This window comes from Plecotus auritus (genome assembly GCF_963455305.1).
Source record: "Plecotus auritus genome assembly, chromosome: 8".
In the NCBI taxonomy this organism is placed as follows: Eukaryota; Metazoa; Chordata; class Mammalia; order Chiroptera; family Vespertilionidae; genus Plecotus; species Plecotus auritus.
The window spans coordinates 34,732,702-34,754,504 of record NC_137782.1 but is presented as its reverse complement, the minus strand read 5'-3'; the positions used below and the strand labels follow the sequence as shown (position 1 = coordinate 34,754,504).

Below are 21,803 nucleotides of genomic sequence, written 5' to 3'. Positions count from 1 at the left end.
TTCTAAACACTAGGTAGAATCAGTAGAGGGAAAATATAGAGCTAGAAAGGAAAAATTGACAGGGATTATTGCCAAGGAAACAGTGACAAACATGGCAGCCAAGTCAACAGGATGGATTGTCTTCAAAGTGTCAAGCTTTCATATGAGAACGAGAACAGAACTTGCTGGTCCTGAGGAGAATTTACTGTGCACTATGTGGCTGCACAGGTTCCGCCCCCCAGTCCTGTGACAGCCATGTTGTCAGCAGGGAGACTTGCTACGTTTTCAAATAGGCATGTGGCAGGTGACTAGGTGTGTTTCTTTCTTTTTTTTTTTTAATCCTCACCCAAAGGACATACTTTTTTTTATAGGAAGAGAGAAACATCAATGTGAGAGTGAAACGTTGATTGGTTGCCTCCCCCACTTCCCCTGACTGGGAACCGAGCCCATGACCTAGGTATGTGCCCTGACTGGATTGGAACCAGTGACCTTTTGGTGTATAGGAAGACGCTCCAACCAACTGAGCCCTACTGGCCAGAGTGCCCAGGTGTGTTTTTGAAAGCTCCGGGAGAAGTGTGTACACTGGAGGGCAGTGAAGCAACCAGGTAGAAAGCTATTACAATAATGATAAGTAGGAACTCAACTATTCTGGCTGCTCTCCAAAGGAAAGGAGCAGCTACCTTGCTGCAAAAACACCCATTTGTTCTCTAGATGCTTTAGGGAAGCCTTTTTCCATGGAGGGACTCCTGCTCATCTCTCCAATTCTGGGCACATTTAGCACAAGCTCACTGACAAATCACTCTTCCAAAGCAGATGCAGAGGTGGAGGAAATTACAGTCCTTGAGTGGTACTAACATCTCCAACCCTGGCAATATCTGCATCTGAGGGGAAATGAACATTACTATCTCTCTGAAATGTAGGTGGCAATCCTGGAGGTAGGACTGAAACCCAGAGTAACTTAGAGAAACTGCAAAGCAATTGAATCAGATAGTTTCACTGCCTTTTAAATAGAGCAGTCCTCTTTTTATACCATTTGTGACAAGTTGCTCATTAACATCACTATTTTGACACTGTGGCCTTCTTGGAGTTGTCTGGGAAACGCAATAATGAAGAGCAGGTCCAAGTTCCAGCAGCTTTACAAAATTGGTTAATCTGGCGATGTACACCGTGATCATGAGATGGGCAATGCCCAACCCCAAAAAGTAAACTTCAACCAAGTTGTATATAGTGAATATGAACACTGCGTCAGCCTTGCAGTCCAGCCCCCCTCTGCCCATCCTCACTGCATACTGAGCAGCAGGGACTGTCGGGACGAGTCTGCACATGCAGCCTTGGAGTTTCAAACTGAGCAAAATGCTTCTTGTGATGGGCCCTTGTAACCCCCCTTCAGGGGCAAGTGACAAGGAACCAAGGACTGCCCAAAGCTCTCAGCAGCCTCTGCAGCATTAGTGGGTGAGAACTTTGCCACATGTAGGAAGACAGAAAGGTCCAGCCCTGAGAAGGCATCCTAAGGGGGAGGAGGCTGGGCCCTGCTGGAATTGGGGGATTGTCATTAAGCTCTCCTTTAGGGAACAGAGGGGAGAGGAATGCAGGCCAGTATCCCTGAGCAGCCACTCCTCTCGACCAGAACTCACCCCAATTATATCAAAATAGCCCCCCTTTAAAAGCCGCCCTACTGTGCATCAGTCTCAATAACTCAGAATATGGGTCTTGTCCAAGGAAAGCTCAGCATCAGCCAGTGCTCCATGGTGACCATCTTCATCACTTTTTCTTCTATCACTCGGGTAAAGAATGTTTTTTTTTTTTTTCCTCTCTGGCCACGTGATCATGGTTTTCAGACGTTTCTGCTTTGTACACTTGAGGGATATGTCATATCATTAACGAGAGCTTACTACTGCAGTGATTCTGAAGGTGGAAAAAAGGGGGCTTTGAAATTGGGCAAATGTAAAGAATAGCAGATGGATTGAGGGTCCCTCCAGGGTTCACAGGTCTTCACATCCCCAGGAAAATCACTGTGCAGACAGTAACTGAGCAGGCTTATTCTATTAAATGTGGAAACCAGAAATGCTTGGTGGCTTATGACCCGTGGCAAGGGTGATCTCAGAATGCTGTGTGCACAATGCAATACAGTGAGCACAAAGCCATGTGCTCTAGGCCAGCTTTGTGGCCAAGTTAGAGGAGCACTAAGGTCAGGTCCCAGCTCTCCTACTTATGGTCTGCATCATCTCAGGCCAGCCATTCCTGCCTCTGATCTGAAATCTCCAAACCTATGTGATAGGAATAAAAAGCCTTACGTGATAAAGCTTCAAAAACCCCATAAGCATATATTACTAAAGAGGAAGAATATGATATTGCTGTGAAAAGTCATTCATTCTGAGTAATATTCAACAGGACATAAAACATGTTCTAAATCTCAGCCAAACATGGGGGAGGTGTTTCTGGGCACAAAAACATCATATAATATTTTTAGACTGCAAACCTCAGTTCAGTCTTCAAAAGAGAAAGAGATGTTAGGTAACGGAAGGCAGTGTGACAACTATTGCTCAAGTCATCATCTGCCTGGATCCTGCAAAACAGAAATATTCTGCAAAATTTGGAGCTGGATTAAGTTGCAATAAAATGTGGCCATTTGAAATGCTGAATGGATTAGCAACTTTTTTTAAATATTAGATTATTGCTCGGCAGGCGTGGCTCAGTGTTTGAGTGTCAACCTATGAACTAAGAGGTCAAAGTTCAATTCCCAATCAGGGCACATGCCCAGTTGCAGGCTCGATCCCTAGCAGGGTTGTGCAGGAGGCAGCTGATCAATGATTCTCTCTCATCATTGATGTTTCTCTCTCCCTCTTTCTTCCTCTCTGAAATCAATAAAAATATAAAAAATAAATATATCAGAATATCCCATTTAGATTTCAATAAAAACAATACAGTTTGTGTGTCTTCAGCCTTGTTTTTGCCCAGTCCCCACTTCTTTGGCCCTTAAAGCATCGCACGCTCCGTGTGACTGCCTCCTTCCTTGGCTACTGATGGTGACTGGTGACCACTGCTGCCCCTGGGCCTGAGCTTCTGGGGTCACCTTCCCATGAGCACGCCATTCTGTGCCCCGCCAGGCCATGTGAGACATCTTCAGTTGTTTCAGTATGACAGCAATAAGTAGTTGATATGGACCTAATAAAATGCAGCGCTTGGAAGAACCAAAGGAGAAGGATGAGCAGAAAACAAAGACAGTTCAGAGGCTTTGCATGCCCCAGTGAGTTCATCTTCCTTCTTTCTGGGTGAAGATTCAGTCTTTTTCCGTGCACAGTTTTATTCATATGAGAAAGGGAGGGAAAATTCCATTTCAGGAGCTTCTCTAACTTGACCCTGCACGGCCTGAACCTGAACCTGTTACATTCAGCCTTGACCTGTATCCTTGTCTTCCTGGCCGCTTCTCTGTTGCATAGAATTGTTTTCTCCTTTTTTAATATCTGGGAGCTGTGGCATTTTTTAACAGACTGCATCATTTTGGAGTAATGTTCTCTTGAGGTGGGCAACTGAGGTATAATTATATGCTGTAGAAAATGACGGTGATAGGACGAATGGGGGAGGAGGTTATTGAATCACGAAAACATGTTTTCTGTTCAGAAAAAAATGACTGTGTGCAGGATGTTCGATTTCCTTCTGCTCTGTGCCCGTGGAGAGCAGCATCCTGAAGCGGAGCAGTCATTGGTATTCACTGGAGCTTGCCTGGTTTCATTTTTATTGTTTCAGAGACTTATTGCTCTTTCAGAGTTGTTCCCGGGTTTGCTGCCTTTGCTCAGTATGGATGAGCTAAAGCAGTCCGAGGAAACACTTTAATTATATGTTAAGTAGAATCAAACCATAAGTATATTTATGAAAATTCTAGCTGAAGGTACAGTGAGACCATTAACTCAAATCCCCAAAATACATAAAGTGGTTTTTTTAATAATAAAAGTCCATAGTTGGTGTGTTAAATTGTATCTGCATATTAAAAATCTGCCCTAAACACTAAATATTGCCTAACTGTGCATATTAGGTTTAAAATCCCTCCCGTGCACAGTGTGCTGGGAGCGTGGGCCATCCTGGTCTGTCTCCCCAGCTGGTCCTTGCGTGGCTGCTCCCAGGTCGGGAGTCGGCAGCTGCTGTGGGGTGGCCTCAGCCACGCTTCTCTCAGTCACCTCCGCTGCTGGCTCTCACGGGGCTTTTTCAAAGTCATGCCCGTGCGTTGTTTGAATTTGATGTCAGTGAACCTGCTCATACTTTGGTCAAGCAAAAACTGAGAAATTAAGGCGGAGTTAGAGGTTGTACTTACTAGTAAACTTGAACATGAACGTTTGTTTGGGGCGGAGGGAACTGTAAGAGCAGATAAGCAGAGTATCCCGCAGTGGCCAGAAGCCGGCGTTGGCACGTGCTCGGGAATCAGCCCTCTGGTGCCTTTTGGGAGCAAGAGTTCTCACTTTCTCAGGAGGAGGATTCAAAACCGGGTTGGCTTTCCTTCCAAAATATGTGATAGGACCATCCCTTCTCTAGATACCACGTAAATGATGTGGCAGTAAATTTATTTCCCAAGAAAATTGGTTCAGAGTAGAATTCTTTTCAAAGCATTCAGTAATTCAGTGTCCATAGTTTTAAAGGAACAGAGATAACTTTTGGTTTTCTTGAAGATGAAAATAATAGCTAAAGAAGCTTTTGTTCTTGCCCAAAGAAAAAATGCACAGGATAAAATCACATAAATGTGTGCTGATTTGCCTAATTCATTAAAAGATATTCAAAAGCTAAAAGGGATGTGAAATAGGACCTAGTAGGCTGATTGCCTAACAAAATTACCTAATTTTCCTCAGGCATATATTGCATGTGGGTTTATCTCATGGTCTACCAAAAAAAAAAAAAAAATGATCATAAGGAGGTGGGTCACAGGGTAGCCAGAGAAGGCTCCGTCTCTTCAGGGTCTCAGGAGAGCAGGGGTGGAGGAAGTGCCGGGCTGCCTCTGGGGTCGCACACCGGTGCCGGCCTCGCTGTGGCCCAGACAGGAAGCAGAGTCCCACAGCACTGATGAGCCGCCTTCCTGTCCTGATGATCATTCTTGCTCAGAATTCCCAAGCCAGGAACGCCACGAGGGGTTCACAGTGCTAAAGACCCGCATGTCACGTCACAGCTTCTCTGCATGCCTAGTGGTTCTAGAGCTACCGGTAAAGTTTTTTTTCCTAACTAGGTATGGAAACAGTTAACTTTGTAGTAGTTCAGGCATAAGGGGGAATCTAAAGTCTAAGGTAAATATTTTCTCAGATGCTTCAAAAATATGCTAACAAAAATTCATAGCATTTAAAACTGGGACCACCTTTGAAAAAAAATGTTAATCTCCATATCAAAAGGAAACAAAAGCCAAGTTACCGGATTCAGTTCATTTTTCCTCTCCCTGGGCTCCCCATAGGCATATTACTTATTTTGCAAGCCAAGGACAAAGAAACCTGGGCTTGACAATGCACATGTTTTTATGGGGAGATTGGCCAATATAATTGGAAGCAGAGCTGTTCCAGACAATGAAAGACCAGGTCATGATAACTGTAGGGAGACGATGGATGGCACTAGTTGATCTTTTCTTGGCAGCTTTTTCTAATGGTTTGTTTTGCTTTTGTTTAAGAAAAAACAAATACATTTTGCCACTTAAAGTGATTCACATAATTCCTGGGCAGGAAGCTGGGGATGCGCATGGCAAGAACTGCCCCTTCTGCTCGCCCTCCTGCTGTGGCTTCCCTGCAGTGATCACATTATCTTATGAGAGAAGACATTTCCCTATTTTGAAAAAATGATCAACAGTTCAACAAAGTTCACTGGACATCTTTTATATTTCTTGTCACAAAGCTTCAAGGAGATGAGGTGGAAAGTGATAGTTAGCTATATGTTTCTAAGAAGGTTTAACACTGGTTTCCCCTTCAAACTCCTTGTCAGGGTCAGGGTGGTGCAGGAAGAGCAGTGGATTAAAAGTCAGAATATGTTGAGTCTGACCCAGGTTGGCCTGTTATGAGCTGGTTGTGATCTGACCGCCTGTCATGTCCCTCATGTAAAGCGAGGAAGCAGTCCCTCTGTGCCTGTCTGCTCGTGAGGATTAACTGAGTAGATGGACTGGTTCATTCTGCAAGCACTTACTGGTGCTCACCATAGTTAGTGCTGGAGATAGACGGTACTCGGGCCCCACCCTTATGAAAACATGCCAGGAGCTACAGGTAGTGCCCAAATGTAAGGAGATTGGTTATCATTTCATTGTTGATGTGTGTCTGTTTCCTGATTATCAGTTAAATGAAAACAATCAAATTAAAATAACTGTTTTTAAAAACCAGGGCTTTTAGAAGCCCTATGATTACCACAGATGCTAAAGAAACACAGCTGTGATGTGAGCACAGTCTACCACAGGAGAGCATCTGCGTGTGACTTGTGGCTTTGCCTCAGGTGACCGAAGAGCATTTTCTCTACTAGTTTAACACGTGCCTTTTTCCCTAATTTATCACTGCCCACCCCCTCCCCCCAGAACACACACTGAGATACTGTTAACTAGTGGCCAGGGATCTGCAGGAAGATGTTGTGATTTCCCTCAAAGTCACTGACCTTTCTCATCTTTCTATAAAAAGACAAAATTTGAAAACTTTTAGATGGATGGGAAAGACTGAGGGAGACAAAATTGGTAATTACATCACGACAAGCTCAAAGTAGAATTAAATTGTTATAAGGGAAGTTAAATAATAGTTATTACTCAACTGTGAAATAGTCATTCATAGAATAACAAAGACACTATTCAGAAAGAGAGCATAAATTTAAAATCCCTGAAGCAATTTTTAAATGCATATTTTATAGCAGAATAAAAGTTACATTTTTTAATAAATCCCCTGATGACATCATGGTCTTGTTCTAGATGAAATTAACCCATGCTTTAATGCTAGTATTTCTATTTACTTATTAGTAACCTGGAAATGTTTTACTTGTATTTGTTCTGTATTATACAGTATTTTACCCTTCAGTTAGCAATGGATGGTGTGGATCTACTAATATAGCTATAGATATATAGTACATGGAATCCTGGTATGCCACCATGCTTTTTTCTAAATGATAAATATAGTGTAAAACCTATTACACTAATAAGGTGTCTATGATGATCATGACTAAGGTACTCTAAATTAAGATGGGCAGTTTAAAACTCTAACTCTCACGTTTGTGGTGTTAGCTTTTCGCTCTTGCATGATAAAAAGGGTGTGTCCTGCTGTTCTGTTGTGGTGAAGTACTGGTCCCAGGGACAGTGCTCTTTCCCAGCCAACCTCTGAGGAGGGCTCAGCACCACGGTAACAGCAGTATCATACAGCAGGTCACAAACGGGGCCCCAACTGCGGCCCAATGAAATCTGCAAACTGTGCATATTCAGGTTTGCCAAGCATTCGAACCCCTCACACACTTACGCCACAGAAGTAAGACCTTATTTTGAGATCAAAGCCACACAGACTGTCACCAAAGCACCAAGTTGCTCAGCATGGATGGAACTGGAGAGCATTATGTTAAGCGAAATAAACCAGTCAGAGAAAGATAAATATCATATGATCTCACTCATATGTGAAATATAATGAACGACATAAACTGATGAACTAAAATAGATCCGTAGACATAGAAGCATCAAACAGACCATCCAACCTCAGGGGGAAGACAGGGGAGTGAGGGAAAGTGTGAGAGATCCACCAAAGGACTTGTATGCATGCATATAAGCATAACATCCATGGACACAGACAGTACAGGGGTGAGGGCATGTGCTGGGGTGGGGGTGGAAATAGTGGGAAGAGGTCAATGGGGGAAGAGAATTTATATGTAATACTTAAAACAATAAAGAATTTTTAAAAACACCAAGTTGCTCATTCATTTAGTAACTAATGACTGGATTCTTGCTGTGAGGCAGAGGCTCTGTGCAAATATAATGATGACCACACAGTCCTATAATGATGATCCCACAGTTCTCAGGGAGTCCACAGCCGAATGTGCTGAGCACCATCCACCAAGTGGTCAGGTCTGGGTGACATGCAGGTGGGCAGGGCTCACTGTGGGGTCTGTGAGCAGGTGAGTCCTCCCTAACAGAGCAGTACTAGAGAGCAATTTAACTAATAAGGTATAACTGGACTCATAAAAAGGAATAATAACCACAGACTAATCACTAACTATTGGTAATTGGTGGAAATAGCCATGGTGCTCAAACACCATAGGTGGGATGGAGATTAGGGAGTAAAAAAGAGCTTCAGCCCGGACTCAGTGGCTCAGTGGTTGAGTGTCAACCTATAAACCAGGAGGTCACGGTTTGATTTCTGGTCAGAACACATGCTCCAGTTGCGGACCCATCCCCAGCACAGGGCGTGCAGGAGGTAGCCAGTCAATGATTCTCTCTCATCATTGATGTTTCTATCTCTCTCTCCCTCTCCCTCTCTGAAATCAACACAAATATTTTTTTAAAAGAGCTTCAGTTCTAAGGAGAGTGTTTGGGAAACCACCTGGGGCATGTTAGAGGATGTGAGTCCCGGGGCCTGACACATTTCAGAATGGTGCTCATTTATCTGCTCTATCTTCATGTCTTCTTCCTTCTCTCCTTTCCCAGTTGGTGCCAAGAAGTATAAGAATAGCTCGAGGCAAAGACAGGAAATCAGTTTTACTAAATGCTTCTTGCTACCATCCTTCTTCTCATTACCTCCTTATATAGTTGACCACATGGAGGTAAAATGAGTGTGGGCTAGAGTGGAAATAAAAGTCCCAGATGTTTTTTTCACTTGTCAACTGACAGCAGAGGACATTTTCATTATAACTTGAACAGAAAAAAGAAATATATGTGTGTGTGTGTGTGTGTGTGTGTGTGTGTGTGTGTGTGTGTGTATATATATATATATATATATATATATATATGGTAAAATAATACCAAATCCTTAAATAAATGGATATCTAAGCTCTAGCAGAATTTATTAAAGAATTTTAGCCTTGACGTCATGATGTCTCAGCTTACCTACTTTCATAGCCTTAACCAAAAATAACCTTCTTTCAGTTAGCAATTGGGAAGAAAAACAATATTTTTATATCTCTTAGGAGAATATTGGAAAATGGTAATATAATTCAGAAATTGAGAAAAATGTTCCACTTTTCTGTATCAAATATTGAAGTAGAATAGAGATGAACACACAACCATTTTTAATGGATTGTACCGATCAATTGTGGGATCATCCTTTAGCCCCCATTTGTGTTTGTAACATTTAACTAAAAGAAAACAAGCAGCTAAATGAAATGTTTAAGATATAAAATGCTTTCATCAGTTACCTCATTCGCGTGAACATTATTTTTCCTTCTGAACCCTCGCACATTTTTTAATACCATCCTCTGTCATTGAAACCCTGTGTTTACTGCGTCACATTGTAATTCTTGGTGTCACTTTCCTCTTTCTTCCAGAGCTTCTTTGAAGGGCAGTCTGCGCCATGGGACTCTGCTAAGAAAGATGAGAACAGAATGAAGAACAGATACGGGAATATCATTGCATGTAAGTATTGGCGGTGTAATTGTGCTGGGCTGTACCTTCCTCCCGCGTCTGCAAAGATTGACCAGCAGCCTCCAGCAGTGAGAATTTACAGTGCAATTACTGCTCCATCCTGCTGGGACGCTGGCGTCGTGTTCATATTAAAGGAAGGGAAAACTACCTAAATACCCCCACTATGTCAGTGTGTCTTGCTATGGGGCTAGTTTCACTGTTAGATTTAAGGTTTGGGTAACATCAGTAATGTTCAAATGCTGAGAAAGAAAATGCGTTTTAGGAGTAAACTTAACGGTCCTAATGTTACCCAGCTCCTACATGGGAATGACTAGAAATAATGACGCCCAGCGCGCCTTGCTGCAAGGAGCTCCGAGTTCTCCGCAAACATTAACTCATTAATCCTCCGGACACTTGGGTTAGGTAGGTCAGTAATGGCCCCATTTTAAGGACAGGAAACTGAAACGCAGAAGTTAAATGATAGTCCCCATATCACAACACTCATTAGCCAAAGAGCTAGGATTGTATCGCAGAAATTCCCAGTTCCTGTGGAACCGAATGTTACCAATCCATAATGCCCTGGACGGTTTTTAAATTGAGCCCAACCTCATTAATGTTCCGTAACGATGCTGGGACACGTGGTAGATTGATGAGCCTCCCTCTCCCAGGGCTGAAGCCATCCATCCCCTGCATTAAACTGCTCTAAATCACACCGTCTGCACCAAGTGTGCACAAGGTACTCACAGAATTAGTACTATTTCTAAATAGACATAAATAAAAACCAAAAAAAAGCAGCAATAGACCCAGAGAGCATCTAGGTGTCTTATTACTTACAAAAGAGCAAACTTGAAAGGTTTGGATAGTCCAGGGGAGCAATATATTAGCTCTATTGATTATGAAAGTGCAATTAAGCTTTATTTGCCTGAGTTCACATTGCTTAGTAGGACTGTAGAGATTCGGGGGCAGCACAGGCCAATGGAATTTTCTGGGATTGTGGAAAGGGCCTGTCTGCGCTCTCCCATGTAGACGCCACTCGCCAGGTGAGCACTGGAAATGTGGCTGGTGCAACTGAGGAACTACTCTCTCAGCATCTTTCTAGGTTCAGCCCAGTGTTATTAGCCAGAGTCATCAGGCTGCACATTACGTCTCTAGAGTTACCCTTCCCACATAACTGTAACTTTGTACCCTTGACCAACATCTCCCCATTCCCCCCACCACCCCCAGCTTCTATGTTCTGCTCTCTGCTTCTATGTATTCTTTTTAGATTCCACATATAAGTGAGATCGTGCGCTTGTTCTTTGTGATGCCTATCTTATTTCGCTTCGTATAAGGCCTTCTAGGTTTATCAGTGTTGTTTCAAGTGGTTATTTTTTCTTCTAATGTCTGTTTTCTAAAGTCCCCTAAGAGCTGTCTGTGGACATTAATATAATTCCATGTAAGGCTGTGCTGGCATGTCCTGAGAGAGCACTTAGACCACCTGCTGAACCGTTATGCATACTTTTAAAATAGGGGACCCAAATACTTAGATACTACTGTTAACCCATCCCAGCTAACTAGGGTGAGTTCATTACCGCATATGGCTGCCGAAATACCACTACTGCTGGCTTAAATACCAGAACTGTCGGGTGCCAGCCCTTGCCCACTCTCCATGCTAGACCTCGCAGGCTGAGTTATTCACTAAGGAGGTATCCCAGTCGGGTGTGAGCTTCCCAGGTGAATCTGATGAAGCCCCTGCAGTGCCTACGGCAGTGGTCGGCAAACTCATTAGTCAACAGAACGGCAAACCGCATGTGGCTCGGGAGCCGCAGATTGCCGACCACTGGCCTAGGGCCACTCTGAGAACCATCATTTGGAACTGTTCCATCTGAGACTGTCTGTGTGTCTTTAGTTATGGCAGCGTAAAATCATCTTCAGAATTGTTAAGGTTGTGGAAGGATCTGAGGAACAAAAAGAAAGTATGTATCTAAATCACACTTATCTATATACCATATTGGCTGTTTCTTTCAGTCATAGAGAAGAAGAGCACTATTATCGCCTCCCACACAGGCACACACACAAAAGTATGTAATTGTGGGGAGATGATTTCATTAACTGGGGAGCCTGCTTCAGAGCACCTAGGCCTTGGGAATAATACCACTAACTAGGATGAGCAATGGGGGGATTCCGTCAACATATCTTAGAGATTCTCATTAGTGCTTTTCTGAGAATATAAGAAGTACTAGTAATGATCACATTCATTGTTTTGCAAACGTGTTTGAATCTAAAATGCTTTTAATGATGCTTAAAAACTGCTTATTGGCTTTTGCTCTTAAGTAAGTTAAACTTTTTTCTTATTTATACTATAAATGTGCTGAGCTAGCCCTTTCCAAATACAGACTAATACCCAGCCCACCGTTAGTACACCACACACATAAGCATAGCCCTCCTGATGCTCCCTTAATTATAATGAAGTCGGAGCTTAAGACATATATCAAATCTCCCAGCTAATGGCAGCTCCTCACCTCCAGGGTCCTCTTTTCTGGGGGCAGGCAATTAGAGGTCATAGCCAGAACCTGCAGGCCCTTCCCAGGATCCCTCCCACTTCATGTGATCCAGTCAACAAGGACACATTGATCTGACATGTGCCAGGCTCCATGCCAAGCCAAAGGAATTCTCTCAGCAGATATTTATTGAGTGCTTGTTACATGCCAGGCACTATCCTAGGTGTCAAAGAGAGAGCAGGAAACAAAACAGAATTCTTCATCCAGGTAGCACTCCACATGGGAGTGGGGAGACAGAGAAGCAACCCCTCAGTAACCTGTATAATGTGTATATTAGAAAGTGAGACATGTAACAGAAATACAGCCTTGTGGTCAATGCAGTCCCTGAGAGGAGACGATGCAGGCAGTACCTGATGCAGGTGAGGAAGGGAGCCGGTCTAGGCAGAGACCCCAGGGGGGTGGTTCTGCCTCAGCTTGGTATTGGGAGCAACAAGGAGCCCTCATGTCATGGAGCCGAGTGAGCTTGATCGAAGGGAGAGGTGGGAGGTGGGAAGTGTGAAGATGCTGGGTGACCTCAGTGAACCCCAACAGACACAGGCGCCACCCTCAGGAAACTGCCATTCCGGCGGGTGGGAGGAGAAAATTAAATGATTGTACAAATGAATGAAGTGATTATACAAATAAGTGAAATAAAGGGCCACAAAGAGAGGTACATGGTACTGTGAAACCCCATGGTGGGGGCTAGACTTGTTCAGGAGGTGCGAGAAGGCTTCCCTGAGGACGTGAAATGAAGACCACTTCTACTGAGAGCAGACCAGACCCTTTGCATGAGAGAACCCTTGTGTTTGAGGAACTGAAGGAAGGCCAGGTGGTGGCTGGAGCTGGGAGGGGTGAGAGAGGGCGGGTGGCCAGAGAGCGAGGGAAGCTGATGTCAGACCTGCAGGGCCTTCTAGGGGAGTTAGGATTTTAGTCTTATGATAAGAATATGGAAAACCTCATTAAAGGATTTTTTAGGAGAAGGGGTGAGGTTTGTTAATTAAATTTGCCTTTGGAAAATTTAACCTAACTATAACATAAAATAATTAAATGGAAAGGGACACTAGTTAAGAGATTCAGTAACCCAGGCGGGAAGCAATGATAACGTGAACTAGAAAGAAGAGAAGTAGATGGATTCAAGAGACATAATTGGTCAAACTGAATGTATAGCATGTAGGGTAGGGAAGTCAAGAGTCAGAGGTGACTCCTATGTTCCTGCCTTGCAGGAGGATGGATGGGTGGGTGGATAGAAGGACAGTTGGATGGATGGACAGATGGAAGGATGACTGTTTACTAAGATGGGAGGGGAGCTCAGGTGGGCATGATGTTGGTGGCAGCAGGGAAAACCTATTAGTTGAATCTGGGGACATATTGAGATGCCTTTGAAACATTTAGATGAGATGCCAAGTAGGTGGTTATATACACTGCTCTGAAACCCCAAAGAGAAACGTCTGTTGTGAATACAAATTAATGAATCTTGGGTATTCAGGTGGAAGTTGAAGCCATTGGCATGGAAAGATTATGTGTGGAGGGAGCATGGAGAGCACTGAAAGTCTAGAGGGGCTTTAATAATGAGAAATACTCAGACAAAACCATCTAACTCATACAAAGGAGCGCTGCGCCGTGGAGCAAAGGGCATGCCACAGTGTCCTGCCGGAGATGTAGTGCAGAGAAGACTGTGATGTAGCACCTTGAGCAGATAGTTCATGAACATAGCAGAAGCTGCTATGAATGGAGTGGGTGAAAGTTGAGAAGGCCAGTGAGTGAAGATAAGATAGAGGATAGACAGCTTTATGAAGGGGAAGAGAGGGGCTCCCTTCTGAGCTTGGTCTCCATTTTGATTGGGTTACCCATGCCCTTCTAGCTATTTTCCTGGCTAATTGTAACAAGAAGAGAGTGAAAGCTTTGACCCAGTCTGTCCACATCATTCTCTCAACCAATCTTGAGGGCCCCTGCTGAAGACCGCTCTTCCAGGGTTTTATTTTAATAGCCACGTGCTTCTCTCTGATACACGAGTGACTCCTACAGTGTCACTTTTGAGGACTCTATCCCTGTCATGGCCTGGGTTCGCTATAAAGGCAGGTGAAGGGAGGAGCCGGGAACTAGAGTTTAGTTACATAAGAATGGACTAGCAGGGAGAGCTTTGGGGATGAAAATTCGGGTGGATGAGAGTAAGGGAGAAAAGAGATTGATTGCTACACCAGGTTTAAGAAGGCAAAAAAGCAAATCTAGAAAAATCAGGCAAAATAAAAGTCAGGGGTCCTGCCAATATTCTGAAAAATAATGAATTAGAATCCCTGAAAATGTCTAAGTAAAAAAGAGAAACGAGGCAAGATTAAATTAGTAACACCTAAAACCAACAGCAAGACTGAAGCTTAACACTAGCCACCCACCACTACACTCAACATTTCCTTATTTGCCTCATGCTCAGAACCTGCACCCAGGTGGGCACAAGCAGGAACACCAGGCTGGAGTTGGGCTCACCCAGGAGTGAGGCACCAGGCACTTCCCGAAGGTACTTGGCTTTCTGCATCTTGTACCATGAAACCAGTGCAGCAGCGAGAATATAACCACAGGAGGAGCAAAGCCATTATTTGAAGATCAATTGTAATTAAAATTAATTTCCAGTCTCCTCTCAGAGGGCAAAGGTTACTTAGATCACTGTGATTCCAATTTACCTTAAACATGTCATCAATATTTAGCAGAAAGAGTGAATTGGTTGGAGATGAAAGATTATCAATGACATGATCCACTTCTGCTGCTGTAGTAATATCTAATCACATGCATGCAAGGCTGTTACCCATATCTGTTGTATTTAGTATGAAAATCGTAAAATATTTGAAGCTACTTAGCATGTTTTAAATATAATATTACTTGAAGAAAAGGGTATCAGTAACATGTTTCAGGGGCTTAAAGCATAGAGACCTGTTTTACAATAAATATCACATTATCCCACTTCTGTTGTATGAATGCAAACATATAGGCATGCACATCCAAAAATACATACATGCATGAACACACAAATGCATACATGCATATTCATTCATAAATACATACATGCTTACATACCTGCATATACAAAACATGCATGTATACTCATTCATTAATACATACACATGCATGCACAAATACATACATGCATGGACACATACATACCAGCAGATTATAATTGTTCATCAGTGAGCAGTGGTTTGTTATGCTTTTATTTTTACGCTGAAAACATCCATTTAATTGTTTCTCTTGCCAAGTTAAGATATACAAATCTCCTACTTCCATGATAGAAATACTTGAGCTATATTAAGTACAGTATCTGTATCTGACATAAAACTATATCAATTTGGTAACAGTATGAATAGTTATCCATTTCCATCAATCTATATTTATATAGCTTAAAATTCTATTTGTAATTTTAACATGTAGTTATTCATCACAGTACTTACTAATTTATATTTACAGATGCTTTTCACAATCTGTATAGAGTGTTAGAATTTCTCCATAGCTGATTATCATTGTATTTATATCATATATAAAAGACTCAAATATTTCAAAAACTGTAGTTACAGATTTTAAATTGTACTTTCAACAGTAGTTACTTCATTTTGTGATTAGTAAAACTAAAAAGAACAAGAAACATTTATACTTAGAGATTTCACGATCTTTGTTAGTTTTTCCCCCTAATTGAGGCTTAAACATGGGTGACCTTGGGCTGCAGGGAGCACTTGACCTCCCTGAAATCATAGCTCCCCGCACGGCCCAGGAGAGTGGCTGGAGAAAGGCATTTTCCTGAAGGAACTCTCCATGGCTTTCCTCACCTCCCTCAGCGTGGAGGGGCCACTTCACAAAACAAGTGCCTGGGATGCCCCACAACACAAGCCATCTCTGAGCTTGAGGAATTTCATAGCTGATATTTATTTTGGGAAGAGAGACCCATTGATCTATGTGGCTGCGGTTTGTTATGCTTTATAACAGGTCTTTATGTGCCTGTTTCTTACCCCCAACATATAATGTTTGCCCTATTTCATATAGTAAAGGCTTTTTTGAAATAAATGAGAGGAATGGCAATAAGGCCTTTAAGCAGATTGTGTCTCAAAATGTCAGATTTTGTTACCTTTCTTGATGGATAACATTGAGTTATAATTATAACATAAATTTTAGTTGGCTTTAATAATATTCCAGACATCCCTGGCTAAATAGGTTCTTTTTTTTCCCAATTATAAATGCCATTCATACACATTATAGAAAAATTGTGCAGTAATGAAAACTTGGGGAAAATTGCCCAGAACCTCACCAATAAAATTCAAACCCAGCTAACATTCTGTTTTCTGTTTCCTTCAAGTCTCTTTTTGTTCTATGCCTTGAAGTTGATGGCTTTATTTTTGTTAAATAAAGATAGGTCTGTTGTTTTCTTTCTGATTATAAAATTAGTATAAACTGTGTAGAAAATTGAAGTAGTACATAAAATCACAAAGATGGAAGTAAATTTCACCCCAAATTTTCCCACCCAGCAGAAAACCTATTCTTTCAGTCATCCCACCATGCATCCCTACACACATGTACAAATTCGTAGAGTTTCATACAGACAGACTCCCTGAGACATGCTGCTGTGTAACCTGCTCTACTTCACTCTACAGTATGCCACAGGGATCTTTCCAGGTAAAGGCAGAATAAGCCTTTTTATGATTCCATCACCATCCATTGTTTTATAAGACCTTGTCATTACTGGTCCTTAGTTCCCTGTTAATATCATTGAATGGTTTAAACTAGGTGAGGATAGAGTAAATTCTGGTTTAGAAAAGACGATCTCAGCATGGATTGACTAGAGAGGGAGGAGTCCGGAGGCAAGAATGAAATAGTCCAGTTGAAAAATTATCAGGTCTTGAATGAAGTCATTGGCAGTAATGATATAAGCAACAGCTCACTTTTACTTAATTCTTACTATGAACCACACATTTTATCACTGAAAGAAAATGTGCTCCATAAACCTAATTTCAGTAATTCTTAAACATATCTGCTAAGTACACATGAATAACATAGGACATCTGTCCCTTAGTAGCAAGCTATAGAGTCACTGCTACCTCCACCTTTATGTCGTCAGGGAAAGGGGACTAGCCCGTCTCAGGAGAGGCTGCCCAAGAAAGGGACTCCTGAGGCCTCTCAGACTGCAAGTCCATGAGGTTCCCTTCCCTCCTTTGAAAGATCTGTTTCCTAGGACAGTGGTCAGCAAACCGCGGCTCGTGAGCCACATGCGGCTCTTTGGCCCCTTGAGTGTGGCTCTTCCACAAAATACCATGGCATGGGCGAGTCTGTTTTGAAGAAGTGGCATTAGAAGAAGTTTAAGTTTAAAAAATATGGCTCTCAAAAGAAATTTCAATCATTGTACTGTTGATATTTGGCTCTGTTGACTAATGAGTTTGCCGACCACTGTCCTAGGATATCTGGGGTTTGAGGGGAACATGAAGAGGTATTCTACAAGGGAGGGATGGAGAGACAGGACTCTCAATTTCTTGTGGTAAAATGCATGTACTATAAACCTTACCATCCTGAGTATTGTTAGGTGTACATTTCAGTTCATTAAGTTCATTCGCATTGTTGTGCAGCCACCACCACCATCCTTCTCTAGAACTTTTCATCTTCTCAAACTGCAACTCTGTGCCCATTAAACAACAACTCACTATCCCCTCCTCCCAGCCCTGCCACCCACCATTCTACTCTCTGTCTCTGTGATTCTGAACACTCTAGGATCTCATATAAGGGGTGATACAGTACTTGTCCTTTTGGGACTGGCTGACTTCACTTAGCATAATGTCCTCCATGTGAACGCTTATTTTTAAACTAGAGGCCTGGTGCACGAAATTCATGCACGGAGGGGTGGGTCCCTCAGCCCGACCTGCACCCTCTCCAATCTTGGAGCCCTCAGGGGAGCCCTCTGCAATCCGGGAGCCCTGATGGCTTAGGCCCACTCCCTGTGGTTCTCTGCTCTCTGTGGGGCCTGGCCACTCTGTGCCCACTGCCCAGAGGCCCTCTGCAGCCAGGGTGAAATGCTTGCCTTGTCACCGCAGCAATGAAGCAAGCATTCTGCCAGGCTGTTCACACTGCCTGCTCTCAGCGGCCGTTCCCCCGGGAATGGGGGACTCCAGCAGGGCTGAGGGTACTGGGCGCCGCCATCTTGTGGCTATGGGCACCTCCATCTTTGTGATGGAGTGATGATTAATTTGCATATTACCTTTTTATTAGATAGGATAATGAAATATAGGTACAGAAAGGGTATAAAACATCCATAGAGAGTTTAATAGATTGTTGTAAAGCAAACACTCATAAAACCAGAGCCAAGACCCTTGCCAACACCCTGGGAGCCCCAGTGAAACTCGCCTGATTACAGCTTAGCTGCTCTAAGGGTGGATCTGTGACCATCATTACACTATGTTTGTTAGTGGGGCAGAGTTCAATGCTTTGTGCTCACCGGCTGTGTGTTGGCCAGGGCCGCTGCATGTGGCAGTGCAGCCCAGGCTGAGATTGGGCTCTGTGGCCTTGGCAAAGGTGCTCTTGGGGATATTTTTTAATATAGATTTTTTTATTTCAGAGAGGAAGGGAGAGGGAGAGAAATAGAAATATCAGTGATGAGAAAGAATCATTGATCAGCTTCCCTCTACACAGCCCACACTGGGGATTGAGCCTACAACCAGAGCATGTGCCCTGGCCAGGAATAGAACTGTGACCTCCTGATTCAAAGGTCAATGCTCAACCACTGAGCCATGCCGGCTCAGTATCCTCTTGGGGATATTTAGAATGGACACTATGTGGTCTCTCACCATAAGAGGTTATAATCTAGTAGAATCAACTTTACAATAAAGAGAAGATACTACTAGGCATATAAAGAGAAATAAAAACAATCTCAGTCTGCTCAGGAAATACTTTGTACACATATCTTGCTCCATCATCAGAGGAGTAGAGCAATTAAATTTGGAGAAGTGGCAGCCAAATTTTTTTAAAAATTGAGGGGTTAACTGACTGAATGGTAGGAGATGACGGGGAAACTCTCTTTCAAAGGCGCTGCTTATGGGAGATGAGAGCGCAGTCTTGTCAGAGATTGAAGTCCTTAATGAGAATATTGTGAACAATTTGAGAAGCCCAGGGGTGGTAAATCATGGGGAATGGGCGGCATTTATCCCGAAGGTCTAAGAGAAATAAACTGTGGATGGGGATTCTGACAAGGAGGTGCAATAGATCCTAAGACAGCACTGCTTCTAAAGATTGGGTGGCTGTAAATGCAGGGCCTGCCTTTTAAAAAACTGCCCAGGGAAAGTCGAGGACTGCAGGGAGGTAAACCTAATCTCCCTCCAGAGGAGCTGACTAAAAGCCCGATGTGTGTAGAATGGCCATGATTCAGTTCTATTGTAGCATCCTTCATCCGGGAGGCTCAAGTGGCTTTACCTGAGGAATGCTTATTGCTCCACCCTGGAATAGCTGTGCATGTGCACCAGTTCTCCTAACAAATGCAAAAGCCATAACAATCCACACATACACTGTGCCTCACTGGCTCACCTCCCCCACAACACAAGCAATCTATGGACAGGGAGTCTTGGGTTTTAAGCAAAATATAGTAAAGCAGGTTACCATGAGAAAAATTCTGACTGCATTTGCACCCATTCCTGGGTTACTGTCATCTATTTGGAAGGAAAATTTCTCTGTTAAAAACAGAATTCATTTAGGAAAATAATTTTTACATCACATATTTTTCACACAATAAAAGTTTCACTTTTATTCATTTAAAAAAACAAATTGGGGGGAAACCAGGTATGTTCCTTAATCTCGGGGTCAGGAATAGAACAGTGAGCAAAAAGGAAAACATCTGGCCTTATAGGGTTTTTTGAACTTTTCTTTTTAAAATAGTTTCAAGGAAATAATTGAGATTTCTCAATGGTATTTGTGGAGAAAATTTTTCATTCAGAAAATAATTTAAATATAGTTGACTAATACCATAAACACAACTATCCAGTACTTGTGTGTCGGACATCATGCTTGGCACGATGTGTTTTCATTTAATCCTTAAAGTGGCCCAGTTTGAGGCATGTGCTGTCATTCCCTTCTTCAGATGCATTGCTCAGGCTTGCTGGCATAATTGAGTCTCATGTAGTCACATGACTGATGGGGAGAGCCTTGCTCTACCTGCCTATATGCCCTCAGGTGCAAAAGGAGCGCTTAGAGAAATCATGGACAATGACTGAAGTTAGAACCACGTCCTCACCTCCCAGAAGGCTGGGCTGTGGTTTATAACCACCATTTGTCAAGGTGGATGTCATAGGCAACCTTCCAAATCTCAGGGCTTATATGTGATTTAGTGAAGTTACTAAACTTTCAATCCAAGAAAAAAATCCTGTTGTGATTCAGAGGACTCTTATGTAGAAGTTTCAAACTTCCCCCAACTCTACATAATATCCATAAATGATCAAAGAATAAGTTAATGAGATTTACTGTGAAATACAAAGAATTGTAAATTCTTACCAGTCTTAATAGCAAAATAGGAAATAAAGCAGCATGGATGTTGATGGTCTCCATGTAATGTTCTTTTAATCCGGGGCTCTGAGCATCTCAACAGATTGCTTTTGTTAATCGTTTTCCTTTTCCTTTTCAGATGATCATTCCAGGGTGAGGCTGCAGACCTTAGAAGGAGACAACAACTCAGACTACATCAATGGGAATTATATCGATGTATGTACCTTGAAACTGTCAATAAGCCTACCTGTTTTGACACATACCACATGGTGTGCATGCCACAGGACTGGTGGACACATGTTGGTCCCGTTCCTGAAGCACTCACATCAACATTGCCCCATACACCACAGAACTTTACAGTGAGGGTTTGGCCACTCCTTTTCTCAAATCAGCCTCTTTGCTGGTAACTTCTCTGTAACATTCAGTGCCTTTTTTGCCATCCCATCTCAATGTGGACTCAGAAAATGTTATTTCCATTTTTTGTCAACAACTTCGATTGTTTGACACGTTAAAAAAATCTGTTTGCATATTAAGAGGACAAAACTCTCTAATTCCTAATTCAATGATTTGCCATCTCTTGTCATCACTGCACTTTTAAGTTGCCTTCAAAGTAGTCTGCAGCTGTTAACCAGGACTTCTGATGCACGCAAGACATGCCCTTAAATATGCAAGCTGTTTAATTATTGAAGACTGCTTCTTTGTTCATTCTGCATCGTGTTAACTTAATGTCTTACATTAGAATAAATTCTTTAGGCGACAGCATATTTTCAGTTGAAAGAATGAATGAAATCAAAAGTAGACTGAAAATCAAGGGAAAGTTGCTGTTACCTCTACAGCCCAAGTTTACATTAAGCAGATTTAAGCCCTCTTACAGTTCCCAAGCCATTCTCTGCTTGGCTGTCACACTATTTCCTAGTCCACCAATACTTCCATGGACAGGTTTTATGTATGTATTCTTTTATTTTCTTGGTTGAGTATTACTCAGATACTATTAAAAGTCCTAGCATTACAATCTCCAGGAGTTACCTAAAAATAACTATAAGAATGTTGTTTTTAGCCCAGCCTGTGTGGCCCAGTGGTTGAGCGTTGGCCTATGAACCAAGAGATCATGGTTCGATTCCTGGTCAGGGCACAAGCCCAGGTTGGGGGCTTGGTCCCAGGTGAGCAGCATGCAAGAGGCAGCCAATCAGTGATTCTCTCTGATGCAATGGCCATTTTTCAATCCTCATCTAATTGATCTATTAGCATCATGAATGCAATTAATCTCCTTGAAATACTTTCTTCAT

The 21,803-nt window shown here is 42.6% G+C and overlaps 1 protein-coding gene across 10 annotated transcripts in view; it reads left to right on the top strand.

Annotated features, from left to right (window-relative positions):
* The window catches only part of PTPRM (protein tyrosine phosphatase receptor type M), a 668,229-nt gene that overhangs the window by 569,484 nt on the left and 76,942 nt on the right, over positions 1-21,803 (top strand). For all 10 annotated transcript variants that reach the window (XM_080683128.1, XM_080683126.1, XM_080683127.1 and 7 more), the window contains 2 exons: positions 9,433-9,520; positions 20,657-20,733. In XM_080683128.1, coding sequence (XP_080539254.1) covers positions 9,433-9,520; positions 20,657-20,733 — 165 coding nt within the window. The remainder of the gene's footprint in view (positions 1-9,432; positions 9,521-20,656; positions 20,734-21,803) is intronic.